The sequence below is a fragment of the Amphiura filiformis genome, chromosome 18, assembly GCF_039555335.1.
Source record: "Amphiura filiformis chromosome 18, Afil_fr2py, whole genome shotgun sequence".
Classification (NCBI taxonomy): domain Eukaryota; kingdom Metazoa; phylum Echinodermata; class Ophiuroidea; order Amphilepidida; family Amphiuridae; genus Amphiura; species Amphiura filiformis.
The window spans coordinates 25281218-25304743 of NC_092645.1; the positions used below are offsets into that span (position 1 = coordinate 25281218).

The 23526-nt window shown below is 38.3% G+C and overlaps 1 protein-coding gene across 1 annotated transcript; it reads right to left on the reverse strand.

Moving 5' to 3' along the window:
• On the reverse strand, positions 1–23526 carry LOC140139051 (uncharacterized). Its single transcript, XM_072160833.1, has 5 exons — positions 23265–23526; positions 16991–17145; positions 15353–15862; positions 8947–9141; positions 1–888 (listed from the first exon to the last, which is right to left on the reverse strand). The coding sequence occupies exons 2-5, from the start codon at positions 17045–17047 to the stop codon at positions 1–3; spliced, it is 1650 nt and encodes a 549-aa protein (XP_072016934.1). The 5' UTR covers positions 17048–17145; positions 23265–23526.

Sequence of the window (23526 nt, forward strand, 5' to 3'; positions counted from 1 at the left end):
TTACCTTACCTTGAGAACCCGAAGTCCTACAGTAGCTTCCAGATATGAAAGCCTATCATCAAGATGCTGGTGATCTTTCCTAATAATAACAGCTTGGGTCTGTAGATCACCAATCTTTCTACCAGCCTCAGTTTTGTGTTCATCAAGATCCTTTTGTGTGCTATCGGCTTGGGTCTGTAGATCACCAAACTTTCTATCTGTCTCAGTTTTGAGTTCACCGTGATCTTTCCTAATAACAACAGCTTGGGTCTGTAGATCACCAATCTTTCTACCAGCCTCAGTTTTGTGTTCATCAAGATCCTTTTGTGTGCTATCGGCTTGGGTCTGTAGATCACCAAACTTTCTATCTGTCTCAGTTTTGAGTTCACCGTGATCTTTCCTAATAATAACAGCTTGGGTCTGTAGATCACCAATCTTTCTACCAGCCTCAGTTTTGTGTTCATCAAGATCCTTGCGTGTGCTACTAGCTTGGCTTTGTAAATCAACTATTTTTCTATCTGTCTCAATTTGGTATGTTTCATATGCTTCTATCAAAACTTGGAGTTCTCTTTCAAACTCAGTCTTGTTAAACTGAACTTCTTTCTTCAGCATATAAAGATTTGTGTATATGCTACTGTTAAAATGCTTCAATACCTCAACAAGTTCATTTGTTTCTGAAAGTGCAAGTCCCTTTTTCGATGTATCTATGACTATATCAAATAGAGGGTTATAGAAGGTACAAATAATAAATTGGTTCCCTTCCAGCATTGCCACCAGTGTTTGAAGATCCTTTTCAACGGTAGCATCATTATCATCAAGCTTTTTTGTAATGTCATCCAATAGTGATTGCACTATTTCACACAGTCTTTCTTTGGCTTCTGATAGTGATATATGTCCTTCTTTCTCCAACTGCAAAAAACAGAATTGCAACTAGAAGGCTATATATTTGTACACAAATACGGCTATACCCGCATGTTATCGGTGTACCCAAACTAACAGTCCTTATTTGCTGAGGAATTAAAATAAAGAAATTGTAAAAAGTTGCCCAATTGGGCAGAAAATGTATAAAAAGTGAAAGTCCAAGTCACAAGCTTTAATTGAAAGTAGGTTGCACTGTCGTAGCACTTAAAATACAGAAATTGTAAATAGTCCCCTCCCAGGGGAATTGTCTCTCTTGCTCTCCATAGGTTACTGTTGTTAGTCGCTCTTACTCACAGTGAGGCTATGCAATATGATTAGGGGAAACTATTCCAGAGAGAGTATGTAAATTAAATGGAACAGCCATTTCAGAGGGAGTATGTAAATTAAACGGAACAGCCTTTTTGGGGGGACATTTCAGAGGGAGTATGTAAATTAAATGGAACAGCCAATGGGTATGTAATTTAGCTGGAACAGCCTTAACGCTTCACTCTGGTATTTCCAATTATGATATGATACGATCTGTCTGTTTAGTCCTACGTGTGTGGGTGTTAGTAACAATATAATTCTCAGGTGCTATCTGTGTACAAATTCTGAGCCCGGAAGCTGCTTTCTGTATGGCCCGCCCTTTGTTTTAACATTTGGGCCTCGGGCCCATAATATTTGACTTATGAGGCCCATGTACATAATTATGTTGAAGTATAATTCTCAAGTGCTATCAGTAGAGTCAAGCTGGGCACTGTTGCTGCTTTATTTACGGAGTAACGGCCGGCTCTAGATGTTTTAGCGTTTGGGGCCCTGGGCCCATATTATGTGACATATGGGGCTCATATGTACATATAACTATATAATTCTCAGGTGCAATCTGTGTACAAACTCTGAGCCCTGAAGCTGCTTTATTTGATGAGAAATGGCGGCCCTTTGTTTTAACATTTGGGGCCCTGGGGCCCATAATATTTGACTTATGGGGCTCATGTACATATGTTGAAGTATAATTCTCAAGTACTATCAGTAAACTCAAGGTGGTCATTGTAGCTGCTATATTTACTGAGTAACGGCCGGCCGTATGTTTTAGCTTTTGGGGCCTTGGGGCCCATATTATGTGACATATGGGGGTTATATATACCTATGACAATATAATACTAAAGACCTATCTGTGTACCAAACCTGAACCCTGTAGCTTCTTTATTTGCTGAGAAACGGCCGACCCTTTGTTTTAACATTTAGGCCCCTGGAGCCCCTAGCCTTGTACATATGGGAACTATTTTTTGGGACGCGGAATTGTGCAGTACCGCGTGCGGTACTGCACACTTCCGTTTACAGTCCCGCATGCGGAACTGCACATCCCGACCTGCATTCCCGCATGCGGGAATGCAGGTCGGGATGTGCAGTACCGCATGCGGTACTGCAACATTTTAGTGCATTTCCGCTAGGGATGTGCAATATTTTGGTGTTTTTTCCGCATGGGGATGTGCAATATTTTCGGTGTATTTCCGCGTGGGGAACTGCAATATAGTGCATGTCCGCTGGGGATGTGCAATATTTTTGGTGTTTTTCCGCATGGGGATGTGCAATATTTTTGGTGTATTTCCGCCAGAGATGTGCAATATTTTGGTGTTTTTCCGCATGGGGATGTGCAATATTTTTGGTGTATTTCCACCAGGGGATGTGCAATATTTTTGGTGTTTTTCCGCCAGGGGATGTGCAATATTTTCGGTGCATTTCCGTTAGGGGATGTGTAATATTTTGGTGCATTTCCGTTAGGGGATGTGCAATATTTTTGGTGCATTTCCGTTAGGGGAACTGCAACATTTTTGGTGTTTTTCCATGGGGATGTGCAATATTTTTGGTGGGAAGTGCAATATTTTTGGTGTTTTTCCGTTAGGGGATGTGCAATATTTTTGGTGCATTTCCGTTAGGGGAACTGCAATATTTTTGGTGCATTTCCGGCAGGGGATGTGCAATATTTTTGGTGTTTTTTTCCGCATGGGGACGTGCAATATTTTTGGTGTATAGCTTAATTCCATGATCTTGATCCTATTTTTATCGATATACATCGATTACTTATCGGATTAAGTATTGGACACAATAGATGAAGTATTTGATTGACAAGGTTACCCCTGCGTCCCCTAGCCGCTTGTCTATTAATGTGTGCATATTATAATTGATACCATTAGGCCTATATAATTATGAGAGCTTTAATGAGGGGTTATAGTTTTTAGTCTGGTATGTCTGCCTATGCATGTTATGTTTCCATTTGTAAATTCATGTTTAAATGTGCTAGTGTGCGATGCATAATTCTTCTTTGCCCTGTATATTATATAAAGAATAACGATTAAGCATCATTTAATAATTTGAAATGTTTGTAATGTTTCCATCTGAGACCATAATACCTAATTTAGGTATTATGGTCTCAGGTTTCCATGTTCCGGTGTATGATTTGTTTAATATAGCTTTTACTATATCATGATATCGCATGTAAAGCTGCACCAAATATATTGCAGTTCCCCATGCGGACATGCGAACAAAAACAGCTTTTGCCGTAGCGTAGATCCCGGGGATGAGGGGCTAAGGCTAAACCCCTAATATTTTGCCAGAGTTCCATACAATCCCCCCCCCCAATTTTGACGCCTGTACGACCCCTGTTAGGTTTATCTTAATTTACCTATTTTAGATCCGAGACGAAAATACCTATTACCTATTTCGTCTCAGTTTTAGATAGGTTTAGATGTCGTTTTCGTAAACATCAAAAAACCCTTCTCTGATCTCGCCGCTGCTATTCATGGGCATCGTTTGAGATCTGCGTAAATTGATCCACTTGAGAAATGTCCCGCTTGGGCAGCTTCTAACATGAATAAAATGCACACAATGTCAAGTTTATTACAATGGTCACTAAATAGATTCATCACAATAGCCACTTATCATTAAGCGACGTAATATAATAAAATACTATAGACTTTAAAGTTTATAACACTTTCTTTTAATTACAGCAAATGAAGCAAAACTCACAATAGTCAAAGTAAAAGCGATAGTAATATTAAAGAAATTTATATATGCATGTGATAATATTTTCTACGCCGCAGGGCCTACAAATAAAAAACAAAACAAATAAATCCAAAAACAAACAACAACAACTACAACAACAAAATCCTTTTCGCCGCCGCACACGCGGAACTGTAGGGCATACAACTCGTCTTGCATTCCCCCCCCGGATTCTCTCATGAGGACATGCGAAAAAACATGTTCACCCCACATGCAGGGCTGCACGAAATATATTGCATTTCAAGCGGACATTCGAACAAAAACCGTTCATTATGCGGAACTACACCAAAATGTTGCAGTACCCCATGCGGAAATACACCAAAAATATTGCAGTTCCCCATGCGGATAATACACCAAAAATATTGCACATCCCCTAACGGAAATGCACCAAAAATATTGCAGTTCCCCATTCGGAAAAACACCAAAAATATTGCACATCCCCATGCGGATAAACACCAAAAATATTGCACATCCCCTAACGGAAATGCACCGAAAATATTGCAGTTCCCCATGCGGAAAAAATCCAAAAATATTGCACATACCCTAACGGAAATGCACCAGAAATATTGCACATCCCCATGCGGATAAACACCAAAAATATTGCACATCCCCTAACGGAAATGCACCAAAAATATTGCAGTTCCCCATGCGAAAAAAAACCAAAAATATTGCACATGCCCTAACGGAAATGCACCAAAAATATTGCACATCCCCATGCGGATAAACACCAAAAATATTGTAGATCCCCTAACGGAAATGCACCAAAAATATTGCACATCCCCATGCGGATAAACACCAAAAATATTGCACATCCCCAAACGGAAATGCACCAAAAATATTGCAGTTCCCCATGCGGAAAAACCCCAAAAATATTGCACATACCCTAACGGAAATGCACCAAAAATATTGCAGTTCCCCATGCGGGACTGCACATCCCGACCTGCATCACCGCATGCGGTACTGCACATCCCGACCTGCATCACCGCATGCGGGAATGCACGTCGGGATGTGCAGTCCCGCATGCGAAGTGCGTGACGGAAGGTGCAGTTCGCATGCGGGACTGTGAAGGAAGTGTGCAGTACCGCATGCGGTACTGCACAGATAGCAGTCGCTTTTAATACCTGCATATGGGGCCAAAATGGGCAAAAGGCACATCTACAACTTAGGGCCCATACATATGCCACATATGAGCCCTAGTCATCTTATACTTATACAGGGTGTCCCAGAATGATCTATACCGGGAAAGATGGAATTTTTTAGGTATGAAGGGCATGTTGAATGGTCATATTGTTTTGCATTTTAAGTTCTACATATATTTAGCTTTCTCAGATTTTTTAGATTTTAAAATTGGACGTTTCTAGTAGAAGTTATAGAAGATTGCGTAAAAATGGTGAATTCTAAGTTTTGACAACGCAACCTATTTTGAAAATCTGTAACATTACTAACCGTTCAGCACAAAGTTATTTGGAAAAAGTTATGCAGGTATTTTAGTTGTGCCCTGTTCATATTTCCACTAAATAGCCGATATCTATCTATTATTTATGACGTTACGAAGCAATCATTATATGGAATTAAGGATTTGTGGCCTAATCCCATTCTCTCTTTGGCGGTAGTTTTAAGTATAATTGTGGTGTGAGGTCCATGTCATTTGAAATGCTTGCAGAGATCGAACTGGTTGTGATACAGAAAAGACGGCTCTTCAATTTACTGTACAGCAGCGTGGATTTCTTTCAAAATCTTACTGGCAAACCGGCAGCTATGTTGAGACGCAAAGAAGATTCATTAGACGATAGTGTATAACGTAAAGAAGTTTGACGAGCACGGAACTGTCAGGAATCGGCAGAGTGAAGCTTCTGGTGCTCGTAAAACTGTAAGAACTAGAGCGAACATTGCAGCTGTCCGGCAAGCTTTAAGGCGCAACCCCAACAGTAGTTGTCGTCGAAATGCTGTGCCAAACATCCCACGTGCTTCATTTAATCATATCGTGCCATTTTTCAAAGGTATTTTCATCGATTTTACATTATTGCATGCCACGCCAAAACAAATAAAGGTAGCGGGCTGAAATTAACAGAATAAGTAGTAGACATGTCCATCATTATAATGCTGGTATCAAAAATAGATACACTGCCCGTCTTCTATTTTTAGTTATTTTTGCAAACACGGTACAAATCATTCTGGGACACCCTGTAGAGCTAGGCTTGTCAATCTGTTGCACCATATTTTAACATTTGGGCCCATGGGGCCCATAATATATAACTTATGGGGCTCTTGTATATTTGTAAATATAGAGTACCCCTAGGGCTATCAGTGTACCAACTCAGGGCCCTGAAGCTGCTTCATTTGATGAGAAACGGCGTGCTTTGTATTTTCACATTTGGGCCCCTGGGGCCCATGACCTTTGACCTCTGGGGCCAAGATGGGCAAAAGGCACTTCTACGGGTAGGGCCCATAAGTGTACCACATATGGGACCCTTGTAGTTTTAGCGCTAGCCTTGACAGAATGATGTGTTTGATGAAAAAGGAGGAGGAGGAAGAGGAGAAGAAGAAACCACAGGATGGCAATATACCCGTCCATGCTTCGCATGCGGGTATAAAAACAGAATTACAAACACAGAATTTATTATTTGCAGCTGATTTTTTTTTTGTTGAAATTCATTACAATATGGTATACTTTGCCCATGAGGCATAATCAGGGAGCAGTTGTCATGGGCGAGGCAATGATTAAAACTTTCCTGGTGTGCATTATTTTTGGCTTTACATAAGAAGCATATGTGCTTATACTATTGAGCGCTTTTAAAAATATGCAAACATGAACAGCGCCATCCACAAAAGTGTAAAGGGTTTTGAGCAAATCATCGATACACATAGTTATAACGAACAAGTAAACCTGCAAATTTGTGTCTCAACCCCATTAGCTAAGTTGGTAAAGTGCCGGACTTTTGTACAATTTCACAAGAGCAGAGAGAGAGCGCGAGTTCGAAATTCGTCATAAGCGTTTCCGTTGCTTTATTTTTTTTGGGGGGGTGAGCTTTTCTGGATAAATTTGATCTAACCTTCAGTTGTTTAAATTTGTTTCATCTGTGGGCTCTGAAATTGGCAATTTTTGGCCATCAATTTTCCCTGTTTTTGTACCTACATTGGTTGTTTGGTTTACCAAGTCTATTTATGTGCACAGTCAGTGATTTACATCATTGATCCTTGTTGTTTTTGCAGGTTTAGCACTTTTGTGAGCCTTGAAACTGGTAATTTTGGGCTATCAAACTTTGCCTACTCCCTATGCCTACATTTGCTGGTTTTGCCCCTCCCCCTGCATATTGTCTAGTCTGTATTTACTTGTTTCCCCACATCAAGTTGATGTACCTTGCTCATTTTCTTTCCTTCATTTTTTGTTTGTTTTTTTGCTTTGCTTTGCTTTACTTTTAATTGTGTTTCTTTCTTGTTTCTTTTATTTTTCTTTATCTTTTTTGTTTCTGTTTTGGTTTCTTTTTTATTCATATTGGGGTCATTTTATTCAACACTTTAGCCGGGTAGGCCCTTGATGTAAATGCCATTACACGCTACAGAAATTCAACATTCTTCAAAGGCCCAGATGACAGTCCCATTCGTTGTAGTGCCAATGTCCTCCAATATTTCACCAACCTCTATTGGAGGTTAAGATCATGGTTCTTTTAACTTTAATGCAAAAGCAAACTATTTTCACTGGATGACCTGATCTGGCCCATCCGATACGTTGGACGCTTGGATAACCAATTTGAAAGAACTCATTTGATACAGAAACAACTGACTGTGCAGATCGAAATCTGTCAATCAAATATAGCCATAGAAGTAATAATGTAACAGGATTAATTACCATAGCTATTCGCTATCGTAGTGCACGGTAGTAACCATTGCCATTGGTTACTGGTTCAAGCCTGGGCTCATACACCTGTTCCGAATTTTGATATGTCATAGGCTTTGTGTTGTGATCATTTCGATCAGTGGTTCGTAACATAGGAAGGCAGAGCCAATTGACCTAGCAACGGTCATATTCTAACGTGAACTACAAAAGGGAATATGTTACGCCATACAGGGATAAAGACCTGGATCGTAATTCTATAGACATTTTTCATCATTGAGCGTGTTTATTCGCCAGCAAAGTGATGTAATAATCGGATTAACTACCATAGCAATAGGTGAAAACAATTTTTGAATATATCATGCTGCACTACAATCAGGTTGCACTCATCACCTGTGTATGTCTGCATTCATACTATATATCATTGCTTTATAAAACAAAAAAGGGCCCAAACTCAATTTGCAAAATTTTAAATGTTACACTGACATGACTGACACTTGTAGGCCTAAGACTTGAGATTCGATTTGCAATTAAACCATGCATGGATCGATGTTAAATTGAAGTCAGCATGGAGTCATCTTAATACTGACTTTAATGACAAAATGTGATGGGCCCTGCATATCGGCGGGCCAGCAGTAATTTTCACATCATCAGCCTACTACGCTAATTGCCTAAGTCATTTTTGGAAATTTGAGAACAAAGAACAAAATGTGGTTCAATCATGCATCAGTTACGTAATTACCCTAATTATTTTGGATTATTCCCTTTCATTTGAATCATTATTATTTGTTCTTGTGCAAAGATTGGTGAATAAATATGTTTAAATGCATGCTTGAACCATATTTTGTACTCTGTTCTCAAAATTACAAAAAATGACTTAGGCAATTAGCATAGCAGGCTGACGACATGCTTTTTGGCAGAGGTCCTGCCTTCATGCAATGCCTAAAATAATCACAGGCCTATATATTATAGGGTCTATCTACTTCTGATTGACCCAACTGCGGTTTATTTAGGCATGGGCCTATACTCAATTACGTGCAATTTAACTTTTCCCTTCTCCTTTTCTCTTCTTTTTTCTCTCCTTTTTTCCTCTTTCTCTTCTGTTCTCTCCTTTCCTCTTTTTTTTGCCCCCGATTCCGTTTATATATGAGATTTTATAGTCATGTACAAACCTCCTCCATATAAGTCAAGGCACTCTCTAAGGGCAGCAACACTCCAGGCCCAAGTTTCTTCTCTTCTTTCTCCTTCTCCATCTTTCTGAGGTACTTATTCAGAAGTTTATTACAGGCACGATGGCATCTGTTTAATTCCTCTCTGGATATTCCTAATGTTTTTGGATGATGAATATCATTCCTTTGTTTCAGTACCTGGATAAAATAAAAATGAAAATATTAATTGGCAGGGGTAGGAAATTGGGTGATAATTCATAAACATTAGTTTGCTTCTGTTCTTATTTATTTATTATTATTTTTTTACTTCTTGCTTAAAAGGGCATTTCGTGATCCACAGCCTCATCACCACACTTTTCTAAAAAAAAGTTGAGATTTTTATATCACTGGAAACCTCTGGCTACATAATGTTTATGTACAAAATTTTTCTTGCAGATTAATTTGTTTAGCAAAGATATCGTGAAATTTGAATTTCGTTCTGGTGCACCAGAGCGAAATTACAACGCATTGTCTATGGAGCAGTGTAATACACATAATCATGCATAACTTCATGACGCATAAAATCGGAATCAACTGAAATTTTGGGAATAGGTTTTTTTCGTGGATATCTAATGAAAAATGACATAAATAGAGGATGCTAGGATCACGAAATACTCCTTTAAGTAAAATCAGCTGTTGATGCAATATGCATATTTATTGCATAACAAAGAATATTGATTAACCTCTGAACTGTATCTATTATTATGCAAAATGCTTATTGCATTGTGGGAAGGAATTTCGGCACAAATTGACTTCCGGTAAACCCTAAATCCGCGTATTCCGACACACAAACATGTTCAGCAGTGTCAAAAGTGTAAATATGTTTTCTGCTAAACATTTAGCTGTTTTATGTTTACTTTGTTTTTGTGTATTCAAGAAGTATTTAAATCCTAAACATGTGATTGGAAGTGTCACACTTCGAAACACATGGCTGAATCATTCAAAGACCAAACTGTTTAGAACTTTATACTTTTATGATCTAAGCATGTAGAAAAACGATGAATCATAGGATTAAACACAAAAAACACTTGTGCTTAGACTTTAAACATGTTTAATTAACTTAAAAGTGATTACCACTGAATTTACAGTGTATGTAAGAAATTACCATGATAAATTCAATACTACATTTAACTATATTACAGATAATACGATACACAATGAACGTTACTTAAAGCCGTACAAGGAAATTTGATAAATCACTAAATGTAGTTAAGAATAATATTTTCTGTCACTTTGGTTTTGAAATGCTTGATCATCTCTATAGTCTTTATATGTTTCTCAAATGAATTCCACTTTATTGGCCCGCTGTTTTTAAGGTTTTATGAGCGAAATTTGATTTCGTTTTAGGAACCTGGCAATCTTCACTATCTTGTTTGGTACTTGTGCAGAGTATAATTTTGAAAGGCTTCTGGAAGTTGATACAGAAAAGTACTTAGTTCAAGATCATAGGTATCATAGACAGTTCAAGATCATAGGTATCGTAGACATTAAGTACTTTATACAGGGAGTCTCAATAAAAACTAGAAGGCTATATATTTGTACACAAATACGGCTATACCCGCATGTTATCGGTGTACCCAAACTTACAGTTTTTTATTTGCTGAGGACTTAAAATAAAGAAATTGTAAAAAGTCGCCCAATTGGGCAGAAAATGTGTAAAAAGTGAAAGTCCAAGTCACAAGCTTTAATTGAATGTAGGTTGCAGTGTGTCGTAGCACTTAAAATAAAGAAATCGTAAAAAGTCCCCTCCCAGGGGAGTCGTCTCTCTTACTCTTCATGGGTTGCTGTTGTCAGTATCTCTTACTCACAGTGAGGCTATGCAATATGATTAGGGGGAAACTATTCCAGAGGGAGTATGTAAATTAAATGGAACAGCCAATGGGTATGTAATTTAACTGGAACAGCCTTAACGCTTCACGCTGGTATTTCCAATTATGATATAATCTGATCTGTCTGTTTAGTCCCACGTGTGTGGGGTGGATGGGTGTGTGGGTGTTAGTAATAATATAATTCTCAGGCGCTATCTGTGTACATATTCTGAGCCCAGAAGCTGCTTTCTTTGATGAGAAACGGCCGCCCTTTGTTTTAACATTTGGGGACCTGGGGCCCATAATATTTGACTTATGAGGCCCATGTACATAATAATGTTGAAGTATAATTCTCTAGTGCTATCAGTAGACTCAAGCTGGCCACTGTAGCTATTTTATTTACTGAGTAACGGCCGGCCCTATGTTTTAGCGTTTGGGGCCACGGGGCCAATATTATGTGATATATGGGGCTCATATGTACATATAACAATGTAATTCTCAGGTGTGATCTGTATATAAACTCTGAGCCATAAAGCTGCATTATATGATGAGAAACGGCAGGCCCTTTGTTTTAACATTTGGGCCCCTGGGGCCCAATATATATGACTTATGGGGCTCATGTACATATGTTAAAGTATGATTCTCAAGTGCTATCAGTAGACTCAAGCTGGGCATTGTAACTGCTTTATTTACTGAGTAACGGCCGCCCTATGTTTTAGCGTTTGGGGCCCTGGGGCCCATATTATGTGACATATGGGGTTATATATACATATGACAATATAATACTAAAGACCTATCTGTGTACCAAATCTGAACCCTGTAGCTACTTTATTTGCTAAGAAACGGCCGTCACTTTGTTTTAACATTAGGGCCCCTGGGGCCCCCAGCCTTGTACATCTGGGGCCAAAATGGGCAAAAGGCACATCTACAACTTAGGGCCCATACATATGCTACATATGAGCCCTAGTGATCTTGTACTTTTAGAGCTAGGCTTGTCAATCTGTTGCACCATATTTTAACATTTGGGCCCCTGGGGCCCATAATATATGACATATGGGGCTCATGTATACTTGCCTTTATAGAATATTCCTTTGGGCTACCAGTGTACCAACTTAGGGCCCTGAAGCTGCTTCATTTGATGAGAAATGGCATGTTTTGTGTTTTTACATTTGGGCCCCTGGGGCCCAGATGGGCAAAAGGCACATCTACTGGGTAGGGCCCATAAGTGTACCACATATGGGCCCTGGGGCCCTTGTAGTTTTAGCGCTAGCCTTGACAGAATGATGTGTTTGATAGGAGGAGAAGGAGAACTAGAAGGCTATATATTTGTACACAAATACGGCTATACCCGCATGTTATCGGTATACCTAAACTTACAGTCCTTATTTGCTGAGGACCTAAAATAAAGAAATTGTAAACAGTCGCCCAATTGGGCAGAAAATGTGTAAAAAAGTGAAAGTCCAAGTCACAAGCTTTAATTGAATGTAGGTTGCACTGTCGTAGCACTTAAAATAAATATATTGTAAAAAGTTCCCAGTCCCAGGGGAGTCGTCTCTCTTACTCTCCATAGGTTGCTGTTGTCAGTATCTCTTACTCAAAGTGAGGCTATGCAATATGATTAGGGGGAAACTTTCCAGAGGGAGTATGTAAATTAAATGGAACAGCCATTTCAGAGGGAGTATGTAAATTATACAGAACAGCCTTTTGGGGCCATTTCAGAGGGAGTATGTAAATTAAATGGAACAGCCAATGGGTATGTAATTTAACTGGAACAGCCTTAACACTTCACGCTGGTATTTCCAATTATGATATAATACGATCTGTCTGTTTAGTCCTACGTGTGTGGGGTGGATGGGTGTGTGGGTGTTAGTAACAATATAATTCTCAGGTGCTATCTGTGTACATATTCTGAGCCCGGAAGCTGCTTTCTTTGATGAGAAACGGCCCACCCTTTATTTTAACATTTGGGGCCCTGGGGCCCTGGGGCCCATAATATTTGACTTATGAGGCCCATGTACATAATTATGTTGAAGTATAATTCTCTAGTGCTATCAGTAGACTCAAGCTGGCCACTGTAGCTACTTTATTTACTGAGTAACGGTCGGCCCTATGTTTTAGCGTTTGGGGCCCTGGGGCCAATATTATGTGATATATGGGGCTCATGTGTACATATAACAATGTAATTCTCAGGTGCAATCTGTGTACAAATTCTGAGCCATAAAGTTGCTTTATATGATGAGAAACGGCCGGCCCTTCGTTTTAACATTTGGGGCCCTGGGGCCCAATATATATGACCTATGGAGCTCATGTACATATTTTAAAATATGATTCTCAAGTGCTATCAGTAGACTCAAGCTGGGCATTGTAGCTGCTTTATTTACTGAGTAACGGCCGACCCTATGTTTGAGCGTTTGGGGCCCTGGGGCCCATATTATGTGACATATGGGGGGTATATATACATATGACAATATAATACTAAAAGACCTATCTGTGTACCAAATCTGAACCCTGTAGCTACTTTATTTGCTGAGAAACGGCCGGCCCTTTGTTTTAACATTAGGGCCCCTAGGGCCACAAGTTGTACATCTGGGGCCAAAATGGGCAAAAGGCACATCTACAACTTAGGGCCCATACATATGCCACATATGAGCCCTAGTGATCTTGTACTTTTAGAGCTAGGCTTGTCAATCTGTTGCACTATATTTTAACATTTGGGCCCCTGGGGCCCATAATATATAACATATGGGGCTCTTGTATATTTGAAAATATAGAGTAGCCCTAGGGCTATCAGTGTACCAACTCAGGGCCCTGAGGCTGCTTCATTTGATGAGAAATGGCGTGCTTTGTATTTTCACATATTTTCCCCTGGGGCCCGTGACCTTTGACCTCTGGGGCCAAGATGGGCAAACGGCACTGCTACGGGGTAGGGCCCATAAGTGTACCACATATGGGCCCCAGGGCCTTTGTAGTTTTAGCGCTAGCCTTGACAGAATGATGTGTTTGATGGACGGAGGAGAAGGAGGCGGAGGAGAAGAAACCACAGGATGGCAATATACCCGTCCATGCTTCGCATGCGGGTATAAGGAGAAGGAGAAGAAACCACAGGATGGCAATATACCCGTCCATGCTTCGCATGCGGGTATAATAGGCCCTGTGGTTTGGGGGACGTAACTTAAAATGTTGGCAGTAAAATCAAAACTTTTTAAAGATTCAGAAACCATGACGTTTCTTCTTTAAAATGGTGCACAAAACATCAAAATCCGTTCACACGTCACAGAGATAATTGGGATTTTACAAATAGACCCATTTTTGGACCGTTCCAATGGGGCAATACACATTAAACACTAATGTGCTGCATTGTAGTTTATAATGGACAAAAAGAGATAAACTTGCTGGGTACGAATTGAAAAGATATTAACCAATCAATTAATCTCTCAAAGAATGTTTTTCGCACCTTTCTGTTTCGGTTAACAATATTGTTCAAACATTTCTCAAGAAATAATATAAGGCCAAGCGGTCACTTAAGTTTCATAGTCTACACATACATGACCAGAAAAACACGAAAAAGGGTGCTTTCCTAAGAATGAATCTCACGAATGGCGTTAAGTGGCCCAAAAAAGCTAGTATGATGCGCGACTAGTGATTTTCAAAACATAGCCTAAACAGGCTTTACCCTGTTGAGCACAAACATCCCTATACAGGAATTTGGGGCATTTTAACAACAAATAAGCAGGATTTTTTTATCTGAAAGACAGTATACAGGCTTTTTAAAAAGAATACACACTTTATAAGATTTCTTTATCATTTTCCAATATAATGTTTAAGTGATGGTCCTGGTGCAAATCAGTTGAGGAAGCACGCTTTGCGAATTATCGGGATCAATAAATGAATTCTAAACCATGTAAAGCTATGTAAACGCATCATAGCAGATTGCAATTCTCCCGATTCATTATCTGAAAAAAGATTTTTTTTCCTGGTCAAGCATGTATACATTATGAAACTTAACTGACCCCATGGCCCTTTTGTTGCTTGAGAAATGTATGAACTACATTTTAGAAGGTATATTTTTAAATATTTTTAACCCAAAGAGAAAGGTGTGAAAAACATTCTTTGGGAGATTGATTGATTGGTTGGTTGATGTTTGTAACTCGTACCCGGCAAGACTGAGAGTTTACTTCATTTCTTTCGTCCATTCTAAACTACAATGCAGCACATTGTGTGTATTGCCCCATTGGAACGGTCCAAAAATGGGTCTCTTTGTACAATCCCAATTATCTCAGTGACGCGTGAACAGATTTTGCTGATTTGCACACCATCTTAAAGACGAAACGTCATGGTTCTTGAATCTACAAAAAAGTTTTGATTTTACAGCAGAAATTTTAAGTTACGTCCCCTAATCCACAGGGCCTATTTTTATTGAGACACCCTGTAGTTCTTAAAGAGAGGAGCTGAATGAAAAGTCCATCCGCACATAAAACAGGGTTATTGTTTAAGGCAATGTTTACTGATATTTTCACGTTATCTCACAAAACCCCTTTAACTTGGACAATACCTATACTTACGTCATTTTCTTTGCTGCAATCCTTTCCATAGAAACAATCAGCTTTGCAATTTGCCATTAGGTTCAGAAGTGCAGTTAGGTCCAGTGTTTTCTCATTGGGTATATGATAAGCAGCCTTTTTCCCCAAGTTGCCCATGAACAGCTTTGCACATTCCCAAGGTTCATTTGGAAATTTGGTGGGATCAACATTAATCCAGTGAATATTTCCTGGACATAGGTGATATGTTTTAAGTTTTTTGGTCCATATATAGTGCTCGCAATTCTCGCAATCCTTGCAATTCTCGCATTTACCCTTCTTTGGATCATTTCCTGGATTACAATTATTACAATTGCCTCCTCCTCTTTCATTTTCATGTTTTATTTCTTTCTTGATGCTGTCATGAAACTGGCGCACCTTTTGAGAAACAATGGATTGTAGTACTATATACACACAATACAGCATGGAAACAGCCTTAAAGTAGTTTTGGACATCATCTCTGGTAATCAGTGCTGCAAGATGTGATTCATCCTTCTGTAGCATATAATAAAAATGTAAACAAAAAACAGAAACACTGGGATGAGGGCGGGTGTAAGAGCCCAATACATAACAATTTAATATGTATCAATTGGATTAAACTTCTACCTAGCACAAAAAGTGGCAAAAAATAAATCATCCTGCCCAATACTTAACAACTAACAAGAATCAAGCATAACACAAAGATTTTGAACAGAGGATTTTGGATGTGTACATAGACCAAGTTTGAGTTGAATATACTGAAGCGTAGGCAAAACATGGTTATTTGCAAAAACAATGAATTCTGTTTTGTCCTGATTAAGTTGGGCCATATTGTCCACCATCCATTCATTTATTCTTGCAACACAAGATGTTAACTTAGCAGGAACACATTCACAGTCACCCATGATCCTTAGGATTGAATTCAGCAAACAGTTTGATATCATACGGGTAAGCATAAAAAAAAATATGCACAAATGATGTCACCAACTGGGGCGGTTTATATCGTAAACCCTGTGAGCCTATTATAGTCCTGAGGAAGTGACTATGCGAGATGATGCTCTCTGGAAACTGGAAAAATGATGGGACCTGTCGACCACCAACAGCCCTTTTGGATAACCTCAATCATGACCTTACATTTGCCTGGATAAGGGCCAGCAAATAATCATTTTTTTCATCAGCTAACAATGTTCTTTAAACCATCTGCATATCCTGCCTTTGGTATGTTGAGGTCCTGGGTTCAATTCCCAGTGGTGGAGATTTGCTTGGCTATTGACTTTGGGTGAAAAAAGTCTGAAATTAATTGGCCATGTCTGTAGATTAAAATTCAGATTTTTGCTATCCCCATGGTTCATTTGGGTAAATGAATCATAAAAGCACTCCATTCTACGGAGTGGACGTTAAGTTGTTGGTCCCATGCACTGAGAGCCATATCTGTACATCTCGTAGTCAGTTTTGAAAAGACCCATGACTATTCCCAACCTGTCCCGGCATTCAAATATTAAGCCATGAAAATCACTTCCCCATGAACCAGCTTTATTTTTAAAATTGCACCTGTATGCTATATACCTATTAAACAAAAAGTTGAGTGTCACCACTCTAATAATCCCCCTCCCGCAACTTGTACAATATGAGGTTGATAAATACCTTGTCCTTGGAAACTTGTCCAGTTGTCTTATTAGCCAATGTTTGATGATATGCCATCTCTGCATCATGTACTCTAAACTTATCAACCCAGATGTTCTCTTGGCTCAGTGCTGCTGCATATCCATATCTACAATGGCTGCTCTATTATCTGGCATCTGAAATAGGTAACACACAAATGTATTCAATTATAGTTTGACACAGAAAGTCAAAAATCAGGGGCAGGATTTTGAATATGATCTTAAGAAGACAGTACATTCAATCATTCTTTAATTATTAATCACATCATAAAAATACAACACAGTTAACAAAAGAATGTATGAACACCCCCAGGACACGCAGGATTTTGAACATAATCTTAAGAAGACAGCCAATTACTTCAAATCTAAGAAGTACCAGAAACCAATTTCCTGGGAAAGTGGATCAGATGACCATATAATTGAATATATGAATACAAAACCCACCCAAGTCCATACTTTGACCAAATTGAGTTAAGCATGGGAAGTTGTTGCTGTACATAGGCCTGTCATATGTATGAAAGAACAACTCAAATTCATCCTCTGTGTCTATTGAGCATGTGAAAAATAGCATGTATGAAAGAACCACCCAATTCCATGATTTGAGTCTTGTAATACATTGATTGAAATCCAGTATGTATAAAAGTCCACTTGTAACACATTCATTGCTGGAGAGTGACTTTTGAAAAAAATAATAAAGGAAAGTGTGTGGTTTATATTACATGGCAGAATGCTTATCAACATTATACATACCTGTATGTTGCACGGTTAAAAATATGTGGGGCGGCCATCAAAAATGTCGGGTAAAATATAGCACTACGTGTATCGGAGGGTACTCATGCTTGGTGATGATCTTTGAAAACACACCCTTCTGCATTTCATTCCGCTAAGTTTGCAGGATAGAAACATCCCTATTTTTAGCAATTTCGGTTTTTTCACTCTTCAACAATACCCCTTTTTTCGCTAAACGCGAACAATATTTCTATTACATACCCCTTTCTGACAGATACACGCATATTATACATATAATGCACAGCACCCGACATGGGATTCGTAAAGGAAGAATAATGAAACTATGATGACATGTGATTCATAAATGAAAAGCACCCTTTTTTTTCAATTTTGCCAACAAGTGGAATGAAAAATTACCCGGGCCTTTTTTGTGTTTCGTGAATCATGAGCATGAGCATTAGTACCTGTGGATACACAGAGTGCCGGAACCGGGAAAAAACATGACAAATTTCTAAAAAAGTGGGGCGTCCATGGCCTTCCACAGCTAGTCTTTTATACTCTCATTTTCATTAGTTTGTGAGTTGTATACATGATTTTGGAAAACTACAAAACAGTTTTTTCTTTTCCGGTGGATATTACACCCATCACAAAGCTTCGACAATAATAAAGTGACGTTGCAATACTTTGTAACATTTCATGGAAAAACATGCTGGGTTCCGGTGTTTCTAGAACTTATTATAGTCTCGTTATCAGCTCCTGGTTTTACGGTACATGAGTGTAGAATGTGAAGGCAGACAGCTTAATTGAAAGAAACTGCTTTTTGGTTTTAGAACAAAAGCAAAATAACTATAGGGCTATTATTTAAAATCACAGAATAAAATCAACAAAAACTTCCCCTACACTATGGTTAATCTAACAAAAAGCAAATATTTTTCCAAATCGCATCATGCGCAGTTTGCAGCTATTCAAGTGACTAATAACTATACTATGTGTATTTGTGTATATTCTCAGTCACCTAGGTTTACTATCGCCAGTTCAAAAATAGTAAATCCAGTTGAATAGATTCAAATTTTCAATTTGATATACTATGTATTATATTTAAGCATGTACCACATATATGTCATAGATGAGTAGACCTGAATAAAGTTGACAAGATCAATGTTAAAGTTTAGCTTAAATCGATGCCTTTTCCATTGTTAAATATATTACCATGGTTACGGTCTGGTTTGAAAGTGTTTTCTCTAATTTCAAGTCTAAAGGGCTGTGCATTAACAATTATGAGCAGGCAGGGAGAATAACATGGGGTGATTGATTTAAAGTCATAGAGGGAAGCAGCTAAGCAATTTCTGACATGTTGAAAGGGGGTTACCTATTTTTTACACACTATTACACATATTTTACATTTAGATCATTAAAGATTATACAACTTTAGTAGCCCCAAATTTGGCCTGGGCTGGAGGGGGTTGTAGGCACCTCGAGGAGGCAAGGAATTGTGGGCATACATGTACTTCAGATGAAGAAATTTGTTTAAAATATTGTTTAAAATAGTTAATATTCCATATTCAATCTATTATTTAAACAAATACAGCCAGCACCCTCAAAGCTTTCATGTTTTCTGACAATAATCGTCACCGTCTATATACTAATATATATCACTCTTAATTTATCTTTAATAAAATGATCATATAGGAGAATTTGAAGCACATTAGCCAATAGTCAAAAAACAAGATAAATATTGATATAATTAAGGTTGGATGTGTAATTAGAAACCCCCAAATCATCATCAAAATAATTAAATGCAAATTAGTTAGTTTATATGCATAAAATTTGAGTGGAAGCAGTTTTTGTGCATTTTGTTATATACCTGTTACTCTGTACCACTACCACACTATTACAAGGTTAAATTAAGGTGGCCTCCATACAGAGATTTGTAAAACACATAGGTTCGTAAATACAAATAATATGCAAATGAGCTCATTAAATTAATAAATATGCAAATAAAATGGCGCTCAACTATACAGCACATCAGGCCACCATATACTATCACAATACTAAGTTTGATATAATATATTGGATGGCTGAGCATGATACCATAACATATCGGATGAGTCATAAAAATATCGTACGAGCCAATGGCGAGTTCGATATTTGTATGACAAATCCGATATGTTATGGTATAATGCGAAATAAGCCATCCAATATTATCATTATTAGGTTTTCTAATAACCCTGAAAACATAATAATGAAGTTGATCGGTTATTACGTTTAACCTGCAGAGTGGATTAATGAAAATGTAGGCAAAATATGCAAATAAGCTCATTAATATTCATAAATATGCAAATATAACATAAAAACTATACAGCACATCACGCTACCATATCCTATCACCATAACAAGTTTGAAGTTGATAGGTTCTGGTGTTTGAGCTGCACAGTGGATTGATCAATTTGCTTTCGCCCGAACAGACAAACAGCTAGACCGGCAGACAGCCAAACAGACAGTGTTGTTGCAATAATTTCGAATTCATTGTAAGAAAACTATCGAGCTGTTTCCAAGTGTTCAAAGCACCTTTAATATTGTACTATATTTACTTCATATTTTAGCTTTTAAGTGGGTAAAAAAAGGATTCCAAAGATATATGTCAGTATGTGAAACAGAAAAATGCTGTAAACATGGGAAAAAGTGCATCACATAGTGGGGTATCCACTTAACGCCACTTTGTGATACGCTTTTTACGAAAAATCCACATTACATAGTGGCGTATCTTGATCACGTAATCAAGATACACCACTATGTGATACAATTTTTTCTACTTTGTGTAGTTTGAGGAACGTGCGACCCCTAGTCTCCGAGAAAATGGTATTTTGCTTGTTACGCATAAATTATGCAAATTAGGTACTTATTTACCATATTTTGCGCCGAAAATCAGGTCAAGAACCTCTGGCGCCGCTACTCCCCAATAAGTTACGTCACTGTAACCATACGGATCTCCAGATAATCTGTTCACATGTTTTTTTTGCTTGATACACATCAATTATGCATAAATTATGCAAATAGGTACGTAATTAGCATGTTTTGCACCAAAAATCTAATCAGGTTAATAACATCTGGCCACGCTACTTCCCACCAAGTTACGTCACTGTACCCCATACGGATTTCCAGATAATCTGTTCACAAGGTATTTGGCTTATTACGCATATTAAAGCCTTAATGTACGATCTTTTTTAATTTTTAGATATTTCTTGTTTTCTCCTAAAATGATAATATGCAATCATTATGAAAGTTCCCAATACATTTGGACGCTTGAAAAACATTGGGAATTTGCAAAGAAACAACATCATAAACTTCACCTCTATCACTCGAAACATCTCGCACTATTTGGATTAGGACGGCGAGTGCGGCCTCAGAGTTAGTCTCCAACGCGGCCAGTTTGGTTACGCTCCCTCCACATGCGGAGGGAGCGTAACCAAACTGGCCGCGTAGGAGACTACGGTTTGCGATCGTGGCCGACATAAAGTCATAATCTAAAAAATTATGACTTTATGTCGGACCAACAGAAAATCGTCCCGTTTTACTACAAATAGGACGAATTTGACAGTTTGCTCATAGATTTAAGTTAGAACATGTGTAAGTATTACAAATATGCCAAAAAATCGGATTTGAAAAAAACAAAGGTAAATTCTGAAAAAAGATCGTACATTATGACTTTAATTATGCAATATAGATATATTATATAAATTATACAAATTAAGTACTTAATTACCATATTTTGCGACGAAAATCTCCTATAATTTGAAGACCCCCAATGACCATCCCTCCACCAACTTGCATCACTGTACGTCTTACCAGTTCTGATAAATTGCACTCGCAAGCTCGGACGGACAGACAGACGGACAACTAGGAAACATAATACCTCCGGTGGAGGCATAATTAAAACTATTTTTAAATTAAAATTTATTCATTCCAGTAAGCGCCCAGGGCGCTTATGGTGGGCGCTTATTTTTTATTAGAGACAAATTTACGCATGTTACAAAAGGGTCCTTGGACGTTCTAGTAGCTTTTCTGATGCAGAAAATGTAGGACTTGTAGTCCTCCAGCTATTTCACTGTATCGATGTCGCATTGTCGTCTATCTGTCACTTCAACATTAATGGTACCCTTTAGCTGGTACTCTTTAGCATATTGAAAATACCCTGGGTGGGCGCTTATTGGGGCATGGGCGCTTATTGGAACGAATACGGTACTAGTTAATTACTTAATTGTCAGCTTTTGGACTTGGCGTAATTGAAGAGAACGATATTTAAAACCTATATAATAAAAATTACAAAAATGACCAAAAATCACGATAAGTGACTATGTGATGAACCCGACGACATGTGTGGGGGCCAAAACGTAAAATCATGTGGTGGGAGGCAGAACAGATTTTTTGAGTACATGATGAACAAATAATGTTGACATGTCAAATAGATGGCATATGAATAATTGCATCGAAGGAAACTAACCCTGGGCTCAGCGGCACAAGGATGTATGTCCATTACCTGTTGTATGAACGATTAAATCTAGATAGCCTAGGTTCAGCAACAAACATAACACCTATGCTTAACAGAACATATTTGTGTTTTTATTTTCATGGTAGCTGTGTTCAGTGCAAAAATTAATGTTCCATAAACATGCCACTTTTGGAATATTGCATCTAGGTTGTCTTGGGCTCAGCGGCACAAAGACATACTGTATGTCCATCAGCCCTTGAATTAACCAGCTGTACACACGACCGGTGCCCTACCCCCACTGCCGTAATGCCCTCAAAATATGGCCTTTACCGACAGTCACTTGCTGTGCCTTCTGACGAAGTTGCCGTTGGTGCCTTGCCCTTTAGTATAAAATCATAAACAAAAACAATTTAAAATGTAATAAATATTTCATTTTTAATTATCAATTTGCAGCAACTAGCCCCGCAATCTTTCTAGCTTTTTAAGCCAATACAATATACTTCTAAATTGGCATGTAAGCTCCATCGGGCATAAATTAAAAATTTCAGCAACATACACTAATCAGTTTACGAGTTTAGCATTATCGAACTATAACCACGACCATTTTGCGACAACTTCCTGGTCAAGATGGTCAATGAAAATTCTTACGGTAGCATGACATGTGAATCACTCAAGTTTTCACTCAAAACATGACAGCAAAAATAAAAATTTCTAAACTGCGCCGCAGCCGACTGATGATGATGATGATGATGCAAGTCAGTTGTAGAACATAAATGACCCCATCAAAAGAAAGAAAAAAAATATGCATCAGACTTTCGGAGGTTATCGACCATAAAAAGACAACTACTTCAAATAAATTGCTAAGTGACATTTATGTTAATCAAAAACAATAACCAGATATCAAATTAATTGGGTAAGTTTAAGTTAAAGCATGTTAAAATGGTTTTCCTATGGGGGAGGAACAGACTTATGACACACAGTATATTATGTCTGAGTACACCACCTGCCATCTACTCTTATGAAACTTAAACTAACTCACCTTATTCTGTTACAGCTAGTCTTCTATATAGAATACTCTCCTTTTCATCTTTACGAGTGGTAGAAATTGATTTTAGCGTTAAATACACTCCATTTTTATCTTGTAAGTTCTTTTCCGGTGAATGAACACCCACAACACAATTCTGCAATCATGAAAGTCATGGTGCAATATCATGTCACATGATTAGGAAAGCATGCCGGGTATCCGGTGTTGCCAGAATTAAATAGTCTCAGTCCGGCCAAAGAGTTCCAATAATGTCTGC

Excerpts from the sequence above, each read along its gene's own strand:
- LOC140139051 (XM_072160833.1), bottom strand. The coding sequence starts at position 17,047 with ATGGCATATCATCAAACATTGGCTAATAAGACAACTGGACAAGTTTCC. Across the intron at positions 15,863-16,990 it reads GACAAGTTTCCAAGGACAAG|AAGGATGAATCACATCTTGC; the intron begins GTATTTATCAAC and ends TATATGCTACAG. Across the intron at positions 889-8,946 it reads CCTTGACTTATATGGAGGAG|TTGGAGAAAGAAGGACATAT; the intron begins GTTTGTACATGA and ends TGTTTTTTGCAG.